Here is a 17,683-nt window from a genome sequence, read left to right on the forward strand (position 1 = left end):
GCTTTGAGGTTTCAAAAGCCAAAACCAGGCCCAGTCAGTCAGTCAGTCAGTCAGTCAGTCCCTCCTACCCCCACCACACACACACTGCTGCCTACAGATCCAGATGTAGAACACTCAGCTCCTTCTCCAGCACCATGTTCCTGCTATGATGATAATGGACTGAACCTCTGAAACTGTAAGCCAGCTCAATTAACTGCTTTCCTTTATAAGAGTTGCCTTGGTCATGGTGTGTGTTCACAGCAGAACACTGACAAAGACACTTTGTGAGAGTAAGCCAATCTAAATTGTGCCACAGACAGGGTAGATGATCTCAGGCTCCACCTCTTACTGAAGAGCTACTGGCGGTTGATAATTCCTAGGGGAGGGGGAATCACTCATCTTGAAGAATGTGGCCACTGGTAGGAGTCCCATGCTCCACTGGGTGGCTATACACTCATGCATGTATGGGGAATACTAACTGAACTGGGAGGTTTATCCAAAAAAGGAAGAAAAAAAACCCATGAACTTAGGAGGGGAACATGTTGAGGACATATGAGGAGAGCTGGAGGGGAGAAGTAAAGGTTGATATGATCATATTATATACCTATATTAAATTCTTAAGAATAAAAACATTATAGGTCATATTTATCTCTTTTTAGTCAACATATTTTATACTTTTTCCCTAAAGAAGAAAAATACAGAAAAGAAGTGGAAACATAAGCATACATCTGAACAAATACCTGAGATGATCAACATCCACATTAAGAAACAACATTGGCCAGACAGAGGCAGGTGGACTTCTGTGAGTTTGAGGTCAGTCTGGTCAATAGAGCAAGTTCCAGGAAAGCCAGGGCTACATGGGATAACCCTGTCTTAAAGAAAAAACAAAACAACAACAAAAAGCAACAACATTGGGGGTCTAGATATGTGGTTGGGTGGTTAAGGCATGTGTACTGTTCTGGCAAAATGTCTTAGGATTTCACTGCTGTGAAGAGACACCATGACTATGACGACTCTTAAAAATGACAACATTTAACTGGGTCTGCCTTACAGTTTCAGAAGTTTAGTCTACTATCATGGCAGGAAGCATGGCAGTGTACAGACCATGGTGCTAGAGGAGCAGAGAGCTCTACATCTTGATCTGCAGGCAGCAAAAAAGGAATTGTGTTCCATATTGGGCAGAGCTTGAGCATATGTACGAGAACTCAAAGCCTGCCTCCACAGTGACACACTTCCTACAACAAGGCCACACCTCCTAACAGTACCACTCCAGATGGCCAAGCGTTTACACACATGAATCTATGGGGACCACACCTATTCAAACCACCACACAGAGGAACAGAGTTCAACTACTAGCACACACATCAGGAAGCTCAGAACCATGTATAAAACTCCAGCTCCAGATGATCCAACACCTCTGGCCTCTGTGTCCCTGCATGTACATGTTCATATATAAACTCAGACATACGCCTATAATTAACAAGAAACAACACTGAGGTGGAGAGTACTCAAGTCACTGCCTGATGACTCTGACCCCTGGGATCACCTGGTGGAAAGAGAGAACCCATTCCTGCAAGCTGTCCTCTGACCTCCACAGATACTCTGTGGCACGTGTGTCCTCAAGAATGTAATAATCATTTAAAAAATGAAACAATATGCCTGTAACGCTTCCTGCTTCCCTTCCATCTTATGTAACTGCTTCCTTTTTCTCAAAAGATGACCCTCTGCCACATATTCCAATTCTGATAGTCACTTCTTTCTTTTATTCTTTTGCCTCTTGTAGGTATATGCCTAGACACTAGAGTTTAGTTTTGCCTTGTTTTCTTTAGCTTTATGTATTTATAATTAAACAATGTTTCCACATTAATTGTAATATTTGCTTTAATGTACAGTATTCCACTGTATGACTATTTATCTTTTCTTTCCCTAAGAGAGGGTCTTCTTATGCAGACCTAGCTGTCTTGGAATTCACTATGTAGACTAGGGTGGCCTCTCAAACTCAGAGATATGAGTGCCTCTGCCTCCTGAGTGCTGAGATTAAAGGTGTGACCCACCATCCCTGGTGCACTTGTGCACCTTAAGGTACAGCTTTAGGACAGACATGGAGCTGTGGCGAGGAAGGGAAACTTATTTAGTCAACGAGGTCATCTGAATCAACCATGGTGATCAATGAGGTGACACTTCACAGCCAGATGACTCTCACATCTGTGCATGGCTTAATCTTAGTGCATATTAGATTCCTTTCATCCTCTCATGAAATTTAAAATCCCAATGTTCACAACATTAAAAAAAATAGTGATTTGCCTGATAAGATTATATATGTGTCAAACAGGTAAAGGTACTTGCTGCAAAGCCTGATGACTTGAGTTTGATTCCTGGTAGCCACATGATGAAAGAGAGCACTGACTGCTGCCAAATTGTCATCTGAATTGACAAGTGTGCCATGGCAATAGGGCCCCATCCCTCTAACATTTTAAAAATGTTAATGATCAAGGAGTCTAATATATAGTAATACTCAGATATCACATCAAGGTTTATATGTTAGGATATTCACTGTGATACTGAAATAGCACCAATTTGGAAACAACGTAAATGTTCTTCCCTAGGAGAATGATTAAATATATTATGGTATATGTCAAATAAAATGACACAAAAAGATAACCCAAGTAAGCTACTGCATGAAAAGGAAAATTAAAGAATACTGTAAGGGGTAAGAATACAGTTTAGTGGCAGAGTACCTGCCTAGCATGTGTGAACTCTAAGTCAAGTCATAGTACTATAAAAAACAAATAAAAAACCCCTTTTTGGACAGGGGATGTAGCTCAGTTGATAGAACGCTTGTCTAGTATACACAGAAAACTTGGATTCTTCCCTCAGTATTATATAAACCAAGGGTGCTGGCACAAGCCTGTAATCCCAGCACTCTGGTAACAGAAGCAAACAGATCACACATTCAAGATCATTTACTGTACTGGCTAGTTTGTGTCAACTTGACACAGCTGGAGTTATCACAGAAAAAGGAGCTTCAGTTGAGGAAATGCCTCCATGAGATACAACTGTAAGGCATTTTCTCAATTAGTGATCAAGGGGGAAAGGCCCCTTGTGGGTGGGACCATCTCTGGGCTGGTAGTCTTGGTTCTATAAGAAAGCAGGCTGAGCAAGCCAGGGGAAGCAAGCCAGTAAGGAACATCCCTCCATGGCCTCTGCATCAGCTCCTGCTTTCTGACCTGCTTGAGTTCCAGGCCTGACTTCCTCTGGTGATGAACAGCATTATAGAAGTGTAAGCTGAATAAACTCTTTCCTCCCCAACTTGCTTCTTGGTCATGATGTTTGTGCAGGAATAGAAACCCTGACTAAGACAAATTGGTACCAGGAGTGGGGTATTCCTGTGACAACCTGACCATGTTTGGGGGAGGACTGTGAAAGGACTTTGGAACTTTGGGCTTGAAGATCCACTCGTTGTTAAGAGCTCTGTCAGATGTTGTGTAGGAGCTAGGAAGATAATGTTGAGAACAGTGCAGAAGATGGAGGTCTGGCTTGTAAAATTTCAGAGGGAAAATTAAAGACTCTTTTCAGGGCCATTGCTATTTTGGATTGTGAAGATTGTGTGGTTCTGGTTAGCTGGGGCTGAAGAATCAGCTGTGATTAACAAGATACCAGAACTACTAAAGCAAAACCTTTGCATTACTGGGACTGTTGATGCTGGTTAGCTGGAGCTAAGAAATTAGTGGAGATTAGCTGCATATGTATCAAAAGATGGCCTAGTGGTCATCACTGCAAAGAGAGGCCCATTGGACTTGCAAACTTTATATGCCCCAGTACAGGGGAACGCCAGGGCCAAAAAGGGGCAGTGGGTGGGTAGGGGATTGGGGGGGTGGGTATGGGGGACCTTTGGGATAGCATTGAAAATGTAAACGAGGAAAATACCTAATTAAAAAAAAAATCTCAAAAAAAAAAAAAAAAAAAAAAAAGAAGAAGAAGAAGAGACCAGCATCATTGAGGTGACATCTTCAGGGGAAGTGTTTTCTGAAAGCACAAAGAGGCTGTGTTCCAGAGATAGTCAAGGTTGTACCTCATGCTACAGTGGGACTTGGTAATGTGTAAGGGTCACCCAGGTGGTACTGGTTTTGAAGGCATGAAGAGGCACGCAGAGCAGCTGAGGCTCGGCACTGTGAGAGGCCATGGAAGGCCATTGATGAAGGTGCAGCCTCAGTTGCAATTGATGGTCCAGGACTGAAGGGGTCATGCAGTGTTTTGGAGATGCCAGTAACATGAGAAGACCACCAAGAGCAGCAGCAGTGGAATACAGGCATCTGGGAGCCTAGAGGACAACGTGTGTGCTACAAAGGGCCTGGCTGGAGAAGTGTCACAAGCCCTTGGAGGAGCCCAGAAGATTGTGAGTTGGATCCCAGACATTGGATGGTTAGAGATTGATTTTTGCTTTTGCTTGTGACTGTACCCTGATATTTTCCCTCTTGAAGAAATAAACTATTTTAGTGAAGGCCACAGTTAAAAGACTTTTAATTGTAAAAAAGACTTTGGATTTTAAAAGATATTGGACATTTTATTTAAAGGGATTGACTTTTAATATGTAAAGATTGTGGGACTTTTAAAGTTGTTTAGATCTTGGGGATGAATAAGAAATTAAGGGTTTAGGCTTACTAGTGATGTGTTTGTGTGTCAAGTTGACAAGGGGTCAATTGTACTGGCTAGTTTTGTGTCAACTTGACACAGCTGGAGTTATCACAGAAAAAGGAGCTTCAGTTGAGGAAATGCCTCCATGAGATACAACTGTAAAGCATTTTCTCAATTAGTGATCAAGGGGGAAAGGCCCCTTGTGGGTGGGACCATCTCTGGGCTGGTAGTCTTGGTTCTATAAGAAAGCAGGCTGAGCAAGCCAGGGGAAGCAAGCCAGTAAGGAACATCCCACCATGGCCTCTGCATCAGCTCTTTCTTTCTGACCTGCTTGAGTTCCAGTCCTGACTTCCTCTGGTGATGAACAGCAGTATGGAAGTGTAAGCTGAATAAACTCTTTCCTCTCCAACTTGCTTCTTGGTCATGATGTTTGTGCAGGAATAGAAACCCTGACTAAGACAGCTACCTAGCAAGTTGGAGGCATTCTGGAATATATGAGAACCTGTGTTTAAAAGGGGGCTGGAGAGATGATGGCTCAGCTGTTAAGAGCAGTGGTTTCTCTTGCAAAAGATCCAAGTTCAGGAATGGTACAGCTGGGTCCACAGGTAGTACTATGTCCAATTTTTTAAGGAACTGCCAGACTGATTTCCAAAGTGGTTATTCCAGCTTGCAATCCTACCAGCAATGGAGAAGTGTTCCTTTCTTCACATCCTTGCCAGTATCTGCTGTCACCTGAGTTTTTTAACTTAGCCATTCTAATTGGTGTTTCTAATCTCAGGGTTGTTTTGATTTGCATTTCCCTAATGATTAAGGATGTTGAACATTTCTTTAGGTGCTTCTCAGGCATTTGCTTTTTCCTCAGTTGAGAATTCTTTGTTTAGCTCTGTACCCCATTTTTTAATAGGGTTATTTGGTTATTCTCTGGAGTCTAACGTCTTGAATTCTTGGTATATATTGGATATTAGCCCTCTATCGGATGTAGGGTTGGTAAAGATCTTTTCCCAATCTGTTGGTTGCCATTTTGTCCTATTGACAGTGTCCTTTGCCTTACAGAAGCTTTGCAATTTTAAGAAAATATTTATTTATTTTATGTATATGAGTACACTTTAGCTGTACAGATGGTTGTGAGAAATCATGTGGTTGCTGGAATTGAACTCAAGACCTCTGCTTGCTCTGGCCCAAAGATTTATTTTTTATTATATGTAAGTACACTGTAGCTGCCTTCAGATGCACCAGAAGAGGGTTAAAGATCTCATTACAGATGATTGTGAGCCACCATGTAGTTGCTAGGACTTGAACTCAGGACCTTTGGAAGAGCAGTCAGTGCTATTAGCCTTTGGAAGAGCAGTTAGTACTATTAACCGCTGAGCCATCTCTCCAGCCCTAAGCTTTGCAATTTTATGAGGTCCCATTTCTCGATTCTTGGATCTTAGAGCATAAGCCATTGGTGTTCTGTTCAGGAAATTTTCCACTGTGCCCATGTGTTAGAGGCTCTTCCCCACTTTCTCTTCTATTAGATTCACTGTATCTGGTTTTATGTGGAGGTCCTTGATCCACTTGGAGTTGAGCTTTGTAAAGGAGATAAGAATGGGTCAATTTGCATTCTTCTACCTACTGACCACCAGTTGAACCAGCACCATCTGTTGAAAATTCTGTCTTTTTCCCACTTGATGGTTATAGTTCCTTTGTCAAAGATCAAGTGACCATAGGTATGTGGGTTCATTTCTGGGTCATCAATTCTGTTCCACTGATCTACCTGCCTGCCTCTGTACCAATACCATGCAGTTTTTTTATCACTAATGCTCTGTAATACAGCTTGAGGTCAGGGATCGTGATTCCCCTAGAAGTTCTTTTATGGTTGAGAATAGTTTTCGATATTCTGGGTTGTTGTTGTTTTAATCCAAATTAATTTGCAAATTGCTCTTTCCAACTCTATGAAGAATTGAGTTGGAATTTTGATTGAATCTGTAGATTGTTTTCAGCAAGATGGCCATTTTTACTATATTAATCCTGCCAACCCATGGGGGAATCTTTCCACCTTCTGAGATCTTTGATTTCTGTCTTCAGAGACTTGAATGCTCCAACATATAACAAGGACACAGTGCTCCATTATGTTCATAGCAGCCATATTTATAATAGACAGAAGCTGAAAAGAACCCAGATATCCTTCAACAGAGGAAGGGATACAGAAAATGTGGTACATTTACACAATGGAGTACTACTCAGCTATTAAAAACAATGAATTCATGAAATTCACAGGCAAATGGATAGGATTAGTAAATATCATCCTGAGAGAAAGAAAGGCCATCCAGAGACTGCCCCACCTGGGGACCCATCCCATATACAGACACCAAACCCAGACACTATTGTGGATGTCAAGAAGTACGTGCTGACAGGAGCCTGATATAGCTGTCTCCTGAGAGGCTCTTTCAGAACCTGGCAAATACAGAGGCAGATCCTTGCAGCCAACCATTGGACTGAGCATAGGGTCCCCAAGGAGGAGTTAGAGAAAGGATTGAAGGAGCTGAAGGGGTTTGCAACCCATAGGAAGAACAACAGTATCAACTAACCAGAGCCCCCAGAGCTTCCAGGAACTCAATCACCAACCAAAGAGTATACAAGGAAGGACTCATGGCTCCAAGCTGCAAATGTAGCAGAGGATGGCCTTGTCGGATATCAATGGAAGAATAGGCCCTTGGTCTGGGGAAGGCTCAATGCCCCAGTGTAGGGGAATGCCAGGGTAGGGAGGCAAGAGTAGGTGAGCAGGTGGGTGAGCACCCTCATAGAAGGAGGGAGAGGGGGTTTCTTGAGGGGAAACCAGGAAAGGGAATAACATTTGAAATGTAAATAAAATATCCAAGAAAAAAAAAATCAAAGTTCAGTTCTCAGAAGCCAAATGGTGGTTTAAGACCATCCACAACTCAGTTTCAGATCTGATGCCCTCTTGTGACCTTCACGGGTACCAGGACACGCATGGTGCACAGACATATATGCAGGCAAAACATGCTTACACATACCTAAATAAATCTTTAAAAAAAAGAAGAGTAGCGTGGAGTATAACATATCCAACACCAAAGCCAACTAACCAACCAAAAAACCCTACCAATAATTTGTGCCTAAAATGTATTTGTTTCTGAAGGTAGGGTCCTGTTCTATAGCCCAGGCTAGACTGAAATTCACCATGAAGTTCAGGTTGGTCCTGAAATCGTTGAAACCTTCCCACTTTAGCCTCCTGAATGCTAGTATTACAGGTGTGAGTCAATATGCCTGACTCACATAATTCTTGGAAAGAAAGGAAAAGGAGAAAAGTAGAGAAAAGAAAGGAAAAGAAAAGAGAATAGAGGAGAGGAGAGGAGAGGAGAGGAGAGGAGAGGAGAGGAGAGGAGAGGAGAGGAGAGGAAAAGATCTGGAGCACATGGAAGCAGAGACCATGGAAGTAGGGAGCAGGCTGGAGCTGGCTCAGGACTATGTTGCTTTTAGCTTTGACCAACCAAACTTCTGTTTGCAGTACACTAAGGTGAATGCAGAGAACATGTGTCTGTTGAGTGTTCTCCCTGAATTGGGAGATCCATACTTTCAGAGCAAGGTCCAAGAATGGAGTCATGTAAGGAGAATTTTGAGTGCCTGTTAGGAAACTCCAAGAGTCTTTTTTTTTTTTTTTAAGATTTATTTTATGTATGTGAGGTACACTATCTGTACAGATGGTTGTGAGCCTTCATGTAGTTGTTGGGAAGTAATTTTTTTTCATTTTTTTATTGGATATTTTCTTTATTTACATTTCAAATGTTATCCCCTTTCCTAGTTTCCCCTCTGAAAATCCCCTATCCTCTATCCACTCCCCCTGCTCCCCAACCCACCCACTCCCACTTCCTGGCCCAGGCATTCCTCTACACTGGAGCATAGAAACTTCATAGGATCAAGGGCCTCTCCTCCCATTGATGACCGACTAGGCCATCCTCTGCTACATATGCAGCTAGAGCCAGGAGTTCCTCAGTATTGTTTTCTTTGATTGGTGGTTTAGTCCCAGGGGACTCCGGGGGTACTGGTTAGTTCTCTTTGTTGTTCCTCCTAGGGGGTTGCAAACACCTTCAGATCCTTCAGTACTTTCTCTAGCTCCTTCATTGGGGACCCTGTACTCCATCTAATGGATGACTGTGAGCATCCACTTCTGTATTTGTCAGGCACTGGCTGAGCCTCTCAGGAGACAGCTATATCAGGTTCCTGTCAGCAAGCTCTTGTTGGCATCCACAATAGTGTCTGGGTTTGGTGGTTGTTTATGGGATGTTACCCCAGGTGGGCAGTTTCTGGATGTTATTCCTTCAGTCTCTGCTATGAACTTTGTCTCTGCAGCTCCTTCCATGGTTATTTTGTTCCCCATTCTAAGAAGGATAGAAGTATACACACTTTGTTCTTCCTTCCTCTTGAGTTTCATGTGTTTTGCAAATTGTGTCTTGGGAATTCTGAGCTTCTGAGCTAATATCCACTTATCAGTGAGTGCATATCATGGGTGTTCTTTTGTGATTGGGTAACCTCACTCAGGGTGATATCCTTCAGATCAATCCATTTGACTAAGAATTTCATGAATTCATTGTTTTTAATAGCTGAGTAATACTCCATTGTGTAAATGTACCACATTTTCTGTATCCATTCCTCTGTTGAGGGACATCTGGGTTCTTTCTAGCTTCTTGCTATTATAAATAAAGCTGCTATGAACATAGCAGAACATGTATCCTTATTACAAGTTGGAGCATCTTCTGGGTATATGTCCATGAGTGGTATTGCTGGATCTTACGGTAGAACTATGTCCAATTTTCTGAGGAATCGCCAGACTGATTTCCAGAGTGGTTGCACCAGCTTGCAGTTCCACCAACAATGGAGGAATGTTCCTCTTTCTCCTCATCCTCACCAGCATCTGCTGTCACTTGAGTTTTTGATCTTAGACATTCTGACAGGTGTGAGGTGGAATCTCAGGTTTGTTTTGATTTGCATTTCCCTGGTGATTAAGGATGTTGAACATATATATATATTTTTACGTTCTTCTCAGCCATTCGGTATTCCTTAGTTGAGAATTCTTTGTTTAGCTCTGTACCCCATTTTTTAACAGGGTTATTTGGTTTTCTGGAGTCCAACTTCTTAAGTTCTTTATATATATTAGATATTAGCCCCTATTGGATTTAGGATTGGTAAATGTCTTTTCCCAATCTGTTGATTGCCCTTTTGTCTTATTTACAGTGCCCTTCGCCATACAGAAGCTTTGCAATTTTATGAGGTCCCATTTGTCAATTCTTGATCTTACAGCACAAGCCATTGCTGTTCTGTTCAGGAATTTTTCCCCTGTGCCCATATCTTCAAGGCTCTTTCCCATTTTCTCCTCTATAAGTTTCAGTGTCTCTGGTTTTATGTGGAGTTCCTTGATCCACTTAGACTTGAGCTTTGTACAAGGAGATAAGAATGGATCAATTTGCATTCTTCTACATGCTAACCACCAGTTGTGCCAGCACCATTTGTTGAAAATGCTGTCTTCTTTCCACTGGATAGTTTTAGCTCCTTTGTCAAAGATCAAGTGGCCATAGGTGTATGGGTTCATTTCTGGATTTTAAATTCTATTCCATTGATCTGCCTGTCTGTCATTGTACAAGTACCATGCAGTTTTTATCACAATTGCTCTGTAGCAAAGCTTGAGGTCAGGCATGGTGATTCCACCAGAGGTTCTTTTATCATTGAGAATAAAAAAAGAGAGTGTGGAGGGATGAGTGGATTTACATATCCGTGAAATCATCAGAGTGATTAAAAATAAAAAGGCTTGAAAGCAAACTATTAACCAAGTAGGAAGTGGTGGAGATTTCTCTGTCTCTCTTTACTTCTGTGTGTGCCCTCTGTAGTTTCCTATGTGGATGTAGTCAGAATTATTAAAACCTACCTTTAGCTCCTCTGGCAGAAATAACTAGGTTCAGAGGGTAATTAATAACAATAAAAACCATGAAGGTGTGAGGGAGGTATTAGGTACTAGGAGGAGCTAAAGGGAGACAGTGGTGTGTGGGTATAACCAACATATGTATAGACATGAAACTTACAAAGAGTCAAAGATTAAAACAAGCAAATAAACAACTTACCTTTGTGAGCTGAGTAGGATCAAATCGAAGAACCTTCTGGTTACAGCAGGGATAAATTCCAGTGCCCACAGTGTTTAGTGAATTTACTGTGCTAGAATAAACTACCACTTCTGAGTGATACTGACAATGTGAGAACTCAATACAGAGAAAAGCCTGTGTAAAAGAAACATATAAAAATCAACAATTATCCCCACAATGAAATACATTTCAAAATGCTTTTCTGAAGAGTGTGTACTGCATATTTCATTCTATGAAATGTACAGAAACAGCTCTTTTATAGAGGTTCCAAATAATGAGCACTTGCCAGGGTTTGAGGCGAGAACAGTTTGTGGGGGTACATGCGCGTGAGGCTCTTTCTGAGGTGACAGGGAAATGCTGAAACTGGATGGTGTGCAGTAAGTGGTACCAACTGTGGGAATTCACTAAAATTAATGAACTATATAACAATGAATCTTATGGCATAGAATTATACCCCAAAAAGTTTACAAAGAACAAAACCAAACCTGCTGTACTAAAAATGAGTAAAACTGATTTTAGTATAAACAGCTAATTAAAACTGACCAATAATTTTAAGAATCCTGGTGAAATATAAAATAATTTCATTTCACTTGGTTATTCCTTGACTTTTGTGATGGTAAATATTTAGAATCAGTATTAATAAAAACTGAGGCCTACCTTCCAGTCATTGAAGACAATAACTTGCTATGGTATGGTTATGGGATAGGTTTTAAATACACATATAAGTTCATAAAAAACTTAAAGGCAAAATCAAAATTAACAATTAGTTTAACAACAAAGACAAATATCAAAACATGCTAACAAGACATGTAACAACTACAATGCTCACACACAGACAGCTAAGGAGTGCAAAGGGAGCCAGGACCTTCACAGAGTGGTAACCGAGTTTTTTTTTTTTTTTTTTTTTTTTTTTTTTTTTTAAAGATTTATTTATTATATGTAAGTACACTGTAGCTGTCTTCGGACACTCCAGAAGAGGGCATCAGGTTTCGTTACCGATGGTTGTGAGCCACCATGTGGTTGCTGGGATTTGAAATCGGGACCTTCGGAAGAGCAGTCGGTGCTCTTAACCACTGAGCCATCTCGCCAGCCCCGGTAACCGAGTTTATTATCCTACTGTTCTAATTGTAGGCATGCTTATGTGAAAACCTGTATGGAAATATTTATAGCAGTGGCTTCACAATGACTCCAAACTAGAATCACTACAGATGTCTGTCAGCTGGAGAATTGTTAAACATACTGTATAACTCATACAACAGAAGGCTACTTAACCAATAAAAGGAAACAAATAGGTTCATGCAACATACTTAAATTTCAAATTCATTCTATTGACTAAAAGACTCTCCACTCAAGTAGTTAATACTGTATGATTCTATCCATATGACTTTCAGGAAAGAGAGAAACTACGGACATGTTTAACAGTGACTGTCAGCTATCAAGAAGGAGCTGGTTTTAAAAAAGAGCACAGGGACCCAATACTGGAAATGCTCTACACCCCCATGGTAGTAACATCAATGTATGCGGCAACCTCACAAAATAAGTTAACAGTTCTTTCTATAAGATGTACTTCAATAAATCTAGTGTTAAAAAAATTTGGAACACAAGGAACATAGTGAGTAGGATTTACATACAGTCTGGCATTCCAAACTTTGATGGTTATGATAAACTGTTCTTCCTTCTTTTTACTGAAAATCAAGGGAGTAAAAAATCTAAAGGGGGGGTGTTCATATGATTTTTATGTAGAAAACTTTGTATTTATGTAAGATTAATTAGGAATGACTGTGAATCTGTAAGAAGTTATAAGTTCTTTCAAGAACTAACATACTTGTGCTTTTGCTAAAAATTCAAATTATTAAGACCATGAAAAAGGCTGGGAATACAGGTCAGTGGTACAGCCTGGGGTCCAACCTTAGAGTCCATGCTAGTATGGGGGTCAGGCAGAGAACAAAGTATTTTAGAAAATGCAATTGTCACTAAGCTGCTATGTGTGGTGATACACACCTGTAATAGCAGCACTAGGGTGGCTGACACAGAGGGTCATAAGCTCAAGGCCAGCACAGGCTACACGGACACCTCGTCTCAAAAATCAAAACAACAGAAGATCCAAAGATGATCATAAATTTCTAAGGGAATTTATGGCCCAACTGAGAAATAGTTTGGCTGGAAATAAGAGCAATAAACACACACACACACACACACACACACACTTGGAAAAAATGGATTAGATAACAAAGACTCTGCTGCTTTCCTGAAAATACTTGTTTCAGCAATAAGCATAAAAAAGAAGAAAGGGAAAAATGGCAAAAGAACTAAAGGCAGATACAAACAATGCAGTACCATTTTCACCACTAAGTTCTTCAAAACCTCACCTGGTAACACCTTGAACAAGTCAGCCAGTTGACTGTGCCCCACAAACGCCAATAAACATCTCTCCAAGATTTTAATTCTTCAAAAAGACTATTCAAATATTCATGTACATCCCAGGTTTTATCTCTGAAGAGAAAGCCTCAATTATTACAAGTGAGAAATACAATCTCTTTTAACCAAATGTTTTGGCATTTGTGGCTCATTTTCATGAATATTCTTCAAGTGATATGTGTGGTATGGACTACACAGAAAAACAGGTTCAATTTCATTTGGACATTAACTTTGTGGGTAACAGAAGAAAGTATGAAAAGGTTGAATATATTCTTATTTTGTTGAACTGAAATATTATTAATTAAGTAGTTTGACCTGGCCAGTAGTTAAGAATCATGAGATGCTTGTTAAACAAGACCTTTACATCATTTCACTCTATTTTTAAAAACTGTTTATTGTATATGAATGCGAGTTTACACGCATGCATGTGCCACACTGTGTTTGTGTGCAGAAGCACATACATAGGCCACAGGACAATCTGTGGGAATCAGTTTGCTCTTTTACCATTGTAAAGAGACTCTCTTGCACAGTGTATGGAAACATCATCTGTCAATAAAATGCTGTTGGCCTATTAGCTTAGGCAGAAAATAGGGGGTGGGAGTTCTGGTACAGAGACAGCATTTCTGGGATAGAGTCAGGTGTGAGAGATTTGCCCTGAACTCTGAGGTAGCATGAAACTGAAGAGAAGTACTCATAAAATAGAACAAATGGGAAATTGAGTTACAAGCTAGCAGAAACGAGCCAAAGATTTTGGCCTAGGCAATTGTTCATAATAATTCACTCTCAGAGTCATTATTTTGTGAACTTGGGTGCATGTGGGAAAGGCCACAGTTATACGCCATGGGAGTTCCAGGGGTTAAATTCAGGGAATTAGGCTTAGTGACAGGCACCTTTGCCTGACAAGTCATTTCATGAACTCTGAGGCCTTTACATGTTGCAGGGTGTGTTGTTAGTATTAGTGCTTCTAAATACTTCAATTATTTGATGGCTTATTACATTCTTTTTAAACAGTGTTTTCTAGTTTTGAGCAATATAGTATTATTAAATTCTGTATTTCTGTAATACTGTAGGTCTTCTTTGTATACATTTTAACGTTGAGCAAAGCTATAAACCACACTTTCCATGGTCATATATAATTGCAGTGTTTATCTGAGTCAGGTTATCTATTTATAGATATGTATGTATGTACGTATGTATGTATGTATGTATGTATGTCAGATTCTTACGAGATGTATGTATGTATGTATGTATGTATGTATGTATGTATGTCAGATTCTTACGAGATAGTCCAGGTTGGCCTGGAATTTGCTACACAGCTCAGTGGGCCCTCAAAAAATAAGATTCCAATGCCTGAGCCTATGGAATGCTGGAATCACAGGGGTGGGCTACCACATCCTGCTTCTTTCTAAGATTCCATTTGAAACTTTTGTTATTTTTGTGTATAGTTCAGTAAATAATGATGTGTAAATATGTTATACAAGCTACATAGGCACATCTGTCTTAATTTTTTTAAAGTTAAGATAGGATTGCACTCTATAGCCCACGTTTGCCTTGAACCAGGAATAACTCTTCCCAACGCTGAAATTATAGGCACTGAGACACACTATGCCTCGCTTTAAAGACAATTTGTTTATTTAAAACATATTGTTTCCTTTACTTTTTATTTTATGCATAAGTATTTTGTCTGCATGTATGTCTATGTACCAGATTTGTGTAGTGCCCAAAGAGGTTAGAAGAGGGCATCAGATGTTCTAGAACTGGAGTTAACAGAGGGTTGTAAGGTGCCATGTGGGTGCTAGGAATTGAACCTGGGTCCTCTGGAAGAGCAGTTAGTGCTCTTAACTGACTAAAAGACAGTTTATAAAATGTTTGTATCAACTGTTGTCTTGTAGAAGAATTAGTAGAACACCAAAAATAGATGTTGAAGTTAATGTCAATTTACTTTTTCCACATACTACTAATAATAGTTATTGCTGTCAAAATTCATATATATATGAATGGTTCCATGTGCCTATAAGTAGTGAAAATTCAGCAATTACTTATTGAGAGAAATATGAAATATTTTAAAGTTAACTATGGTATTAATTCTAACATCAAATTAAGGGTTGTCTTGTATTTGTTTTTTAATCTTTTTTTAAAGTTTATCTTTTAAAAATGATTTATTTTCATTTGTATGTCCATTGGTGTTCAGCCTGCACCTCTGTGTGACGTGTCGTATTCCCTAGACCATGAGTTGCAGAAAGTTGTTAGCTGCCGCATGTGTGCTCAGGATTGAACCCCAGTCCTCTGGATAAGAAAATGTTAGTGATAAATCACTTCAATGGTACTGGCCAGAATATTTTAAGACTAATATATAGTAATTTGTAACACTTTGAAGTTTTAGGACATTATGAAACTCACCTAGTAAATACAATGTTGCTTTTACAATAACTTTGTTTTGAAAGCACATTTTTCTAAGTCAAAGTTAGAATTAAGCTCAGATGCTGTCCTATTGCTTATAGAAGTAGTTATACAGTATGTGTGTGGTGGTGCCTGCATTTAATTCTGACACTTGGAGGTAGGAAGACATTAAGTTCAAAGTTAGTTCAGATTATATAGCAAACAAGACTTTGTCTCTATAAGCCAGAAAATTAAGTTATGTTTCTATAAATACTTTTTAAATTCATACACAAAAACTGTATTTAATCTTTACCGCACCTTATGTGGATGTAGATAATATTTCCATGTCGGTCCACATTGATTTTTCCAGGGATGCAAGGAATTCTTCTTTCTGTTTCTCTGGTTAAAAGTTTCTTACACAAACAGCATCTATAACAAAAAGGAAATGCTAAAAAAAAAAACACTCAAGAAAAGAATTTAGTGTAGCAAGTAATATAGCTATATGATATAGCATACCAAGAAAAACATGTTACCGATAGAGTGTTGCTGCATTGTTTCTAGAATCTGGATTGGAGTATTCAGGATCAAAGAGTCTTTCAATCTTCTTACAAAACAGTTTACTATTAAAGACAAATGACCAATAAATTAAATGTCTACATTTAGTATCTTAAAGCTAGTGGTCCCCCTCCCTTCTTCCCTCTCTTCCATTCTTTCTTCCTCTTTTCCTTCCGTGTATGTGTGTGTGTGTGTGTGTGTGTGTGTGTGTGTGTGTGTGTTACACAGTGCCAGGTGCACCTACTAACCTTAATGGTACATCAAACAAAAATCAAATAGAAGTAATGAAATATGGTTAATAATTATAAGCTCATAAGTTTACATTGTGTTTTCAAATAATGCTAGGTACAGTATTAAGAAATAAATGGTAACTACTTAGTAAGCATAATATAACTGAGCTTCAAGTCTCCTACACGTGTCCTTCCTGTTACCATTTCCCTTTGTATAACTTTTGTTGGTCTTAAAGGCCACATATGAATTTTGAATTCCATTCCCATTTTCAAGTATGTTCTTAGGTAATTTCATTACTTATCATTCCCTTAAGGGCTGAATTCTTAGGTAATTCTCTTAATTATCAATTTCTCTTTCTTTTAATGGACCATCCTGATTAGCACATTAAAAAAATCTAGTACCATCTTTAAAAAACTCCTCTCATGAGCCCATTTACCCTAACAATCTGCCAATCTCTTTCTTTTTCTAAGCAACCATTCAGAGCAAACATCTGGACACCTTCTATACCCAGGGAGCCTGTCTCCTCCTCTGTGCATGAGCTGTGCTCCACGCTTGTCAGTCACGTTCCCCTTTCAGAACTCACTTTGACCTTACCTTCCTTTCTAGTCTACTGGCTTTTTAAAGTGCCCTGATTGCTACTTTTCTGTCAAACAAACCTTTAACTAATGAGTAGCCTTTGTTAATACCCTCTTGGTAACAGAAAATAAATTAGAATAGCATTTATAATAGCAGTTGGAGATTAAATACCTAGGGATAAGTATGTAGAAAGTTATATTGTGTTCGCTAACCATAAGATTTGGTGTCATTAAGATTCTAAAACCGTGGCTGGAGAGACGGTGCATCCTGCGCATGCTCATCTGACCCCACTTCAGATGCCAGTGTCCTCTCTGGGTGGCTCTGGTGGCTCCTGTAACTTGGGGCAGGGGATGTGATGCCATCTTTTGGTTTCTGTAGGCATTGGCACACAACAAGTATGCACAACATACATGCACTTTTTCAAAAAGAGTCTAAAATCAATCCAAACTGATGTATAGGTTTATTATTAATTTCTAGTTCCAAGTGGTTTGCATGTGTGTGAAAAATAGAAAATGAGCAAGTCAATTATAAGATCTGTGGGGCAATGCAAGGAACCCAAAATGACGAGGTAGTAACCTTGAGGATAAATCTGGAGAGTTTGGCTTACTAAATACTGAAATTACTGTAACACTGCCTTACTTTAGACTAGATGCTACTGAGTTGGAGAGATGGCTTAGCAGTTAAGAGTGTATACTCTTCTTACAAAGGACCTGAGTTTGGTTCTAGCATGCATGCTGGGCAATTTATGAGAGCTTTATCACAGCTCCAGGGGGATCGAA

The 17,683-nt window shown here is 39.6% G+C and overlaps 1 protein-coding gene across 12 annotated transcripts in view; it reads right to left on the reverse strand.

The window, feature by feature from the left end:
• 0610010F05Rik (RIKEN cDNA 0610010F05 gene) overlaps positions 1 to 17,683 on the reverse strand; it is a 68,733-nt gene that overhangs the window by 30,938 nt on the left and 20,112 nt on the right. For 11 of the 12 annotated variants that reach the window (NR_156450.1, XM_006514811.4, XM_006514810.4 and 8 more), the window contains 4 exons: positions 16,076 to 16,162; positions 15,861 to 15,971; positions 13,115 to 13,238; positions 10,728 to 10,880 (listed from right to left, as the gene is read on the reverse strand). Coding sequence is in view for 11 of the 12 variants with exons in the window: in XM_006514811.4 (XP_006514874.1) it covers positions 10,728 to 10,880; positions 13,115 to 13,238; positions 15,861 to 15,971; positions 16,076 to 16,162 (475 nt within the window). In the remaining variant the exon portion in view is untranslated. Of the gene's footprint in view, positions 1 to 10,727; positions 10,881 to 13,114; positions 13,239 to 15,860; positions 15,972 to 16,075; positions 16,163 to 16,256; positions 17,277 to 17,683 lie in introns of those variants that run through there. The other variant, XM_011243750.3, reaches the window with a different exon arrangement.

The sequence above is a fragment of the Mus musculus genome, chromosome 11, assembly GCF_000001635.26.
Source record: "Mus musculus strain C57BL/6J chromosome 11, GRCm38.p6 C57BL/6J".
Lineage (NCBI taxonomy): Eukaryota > Metazoa > Chordata > Mammalia > Rodentia > Muridae > Mus > Mus musculus.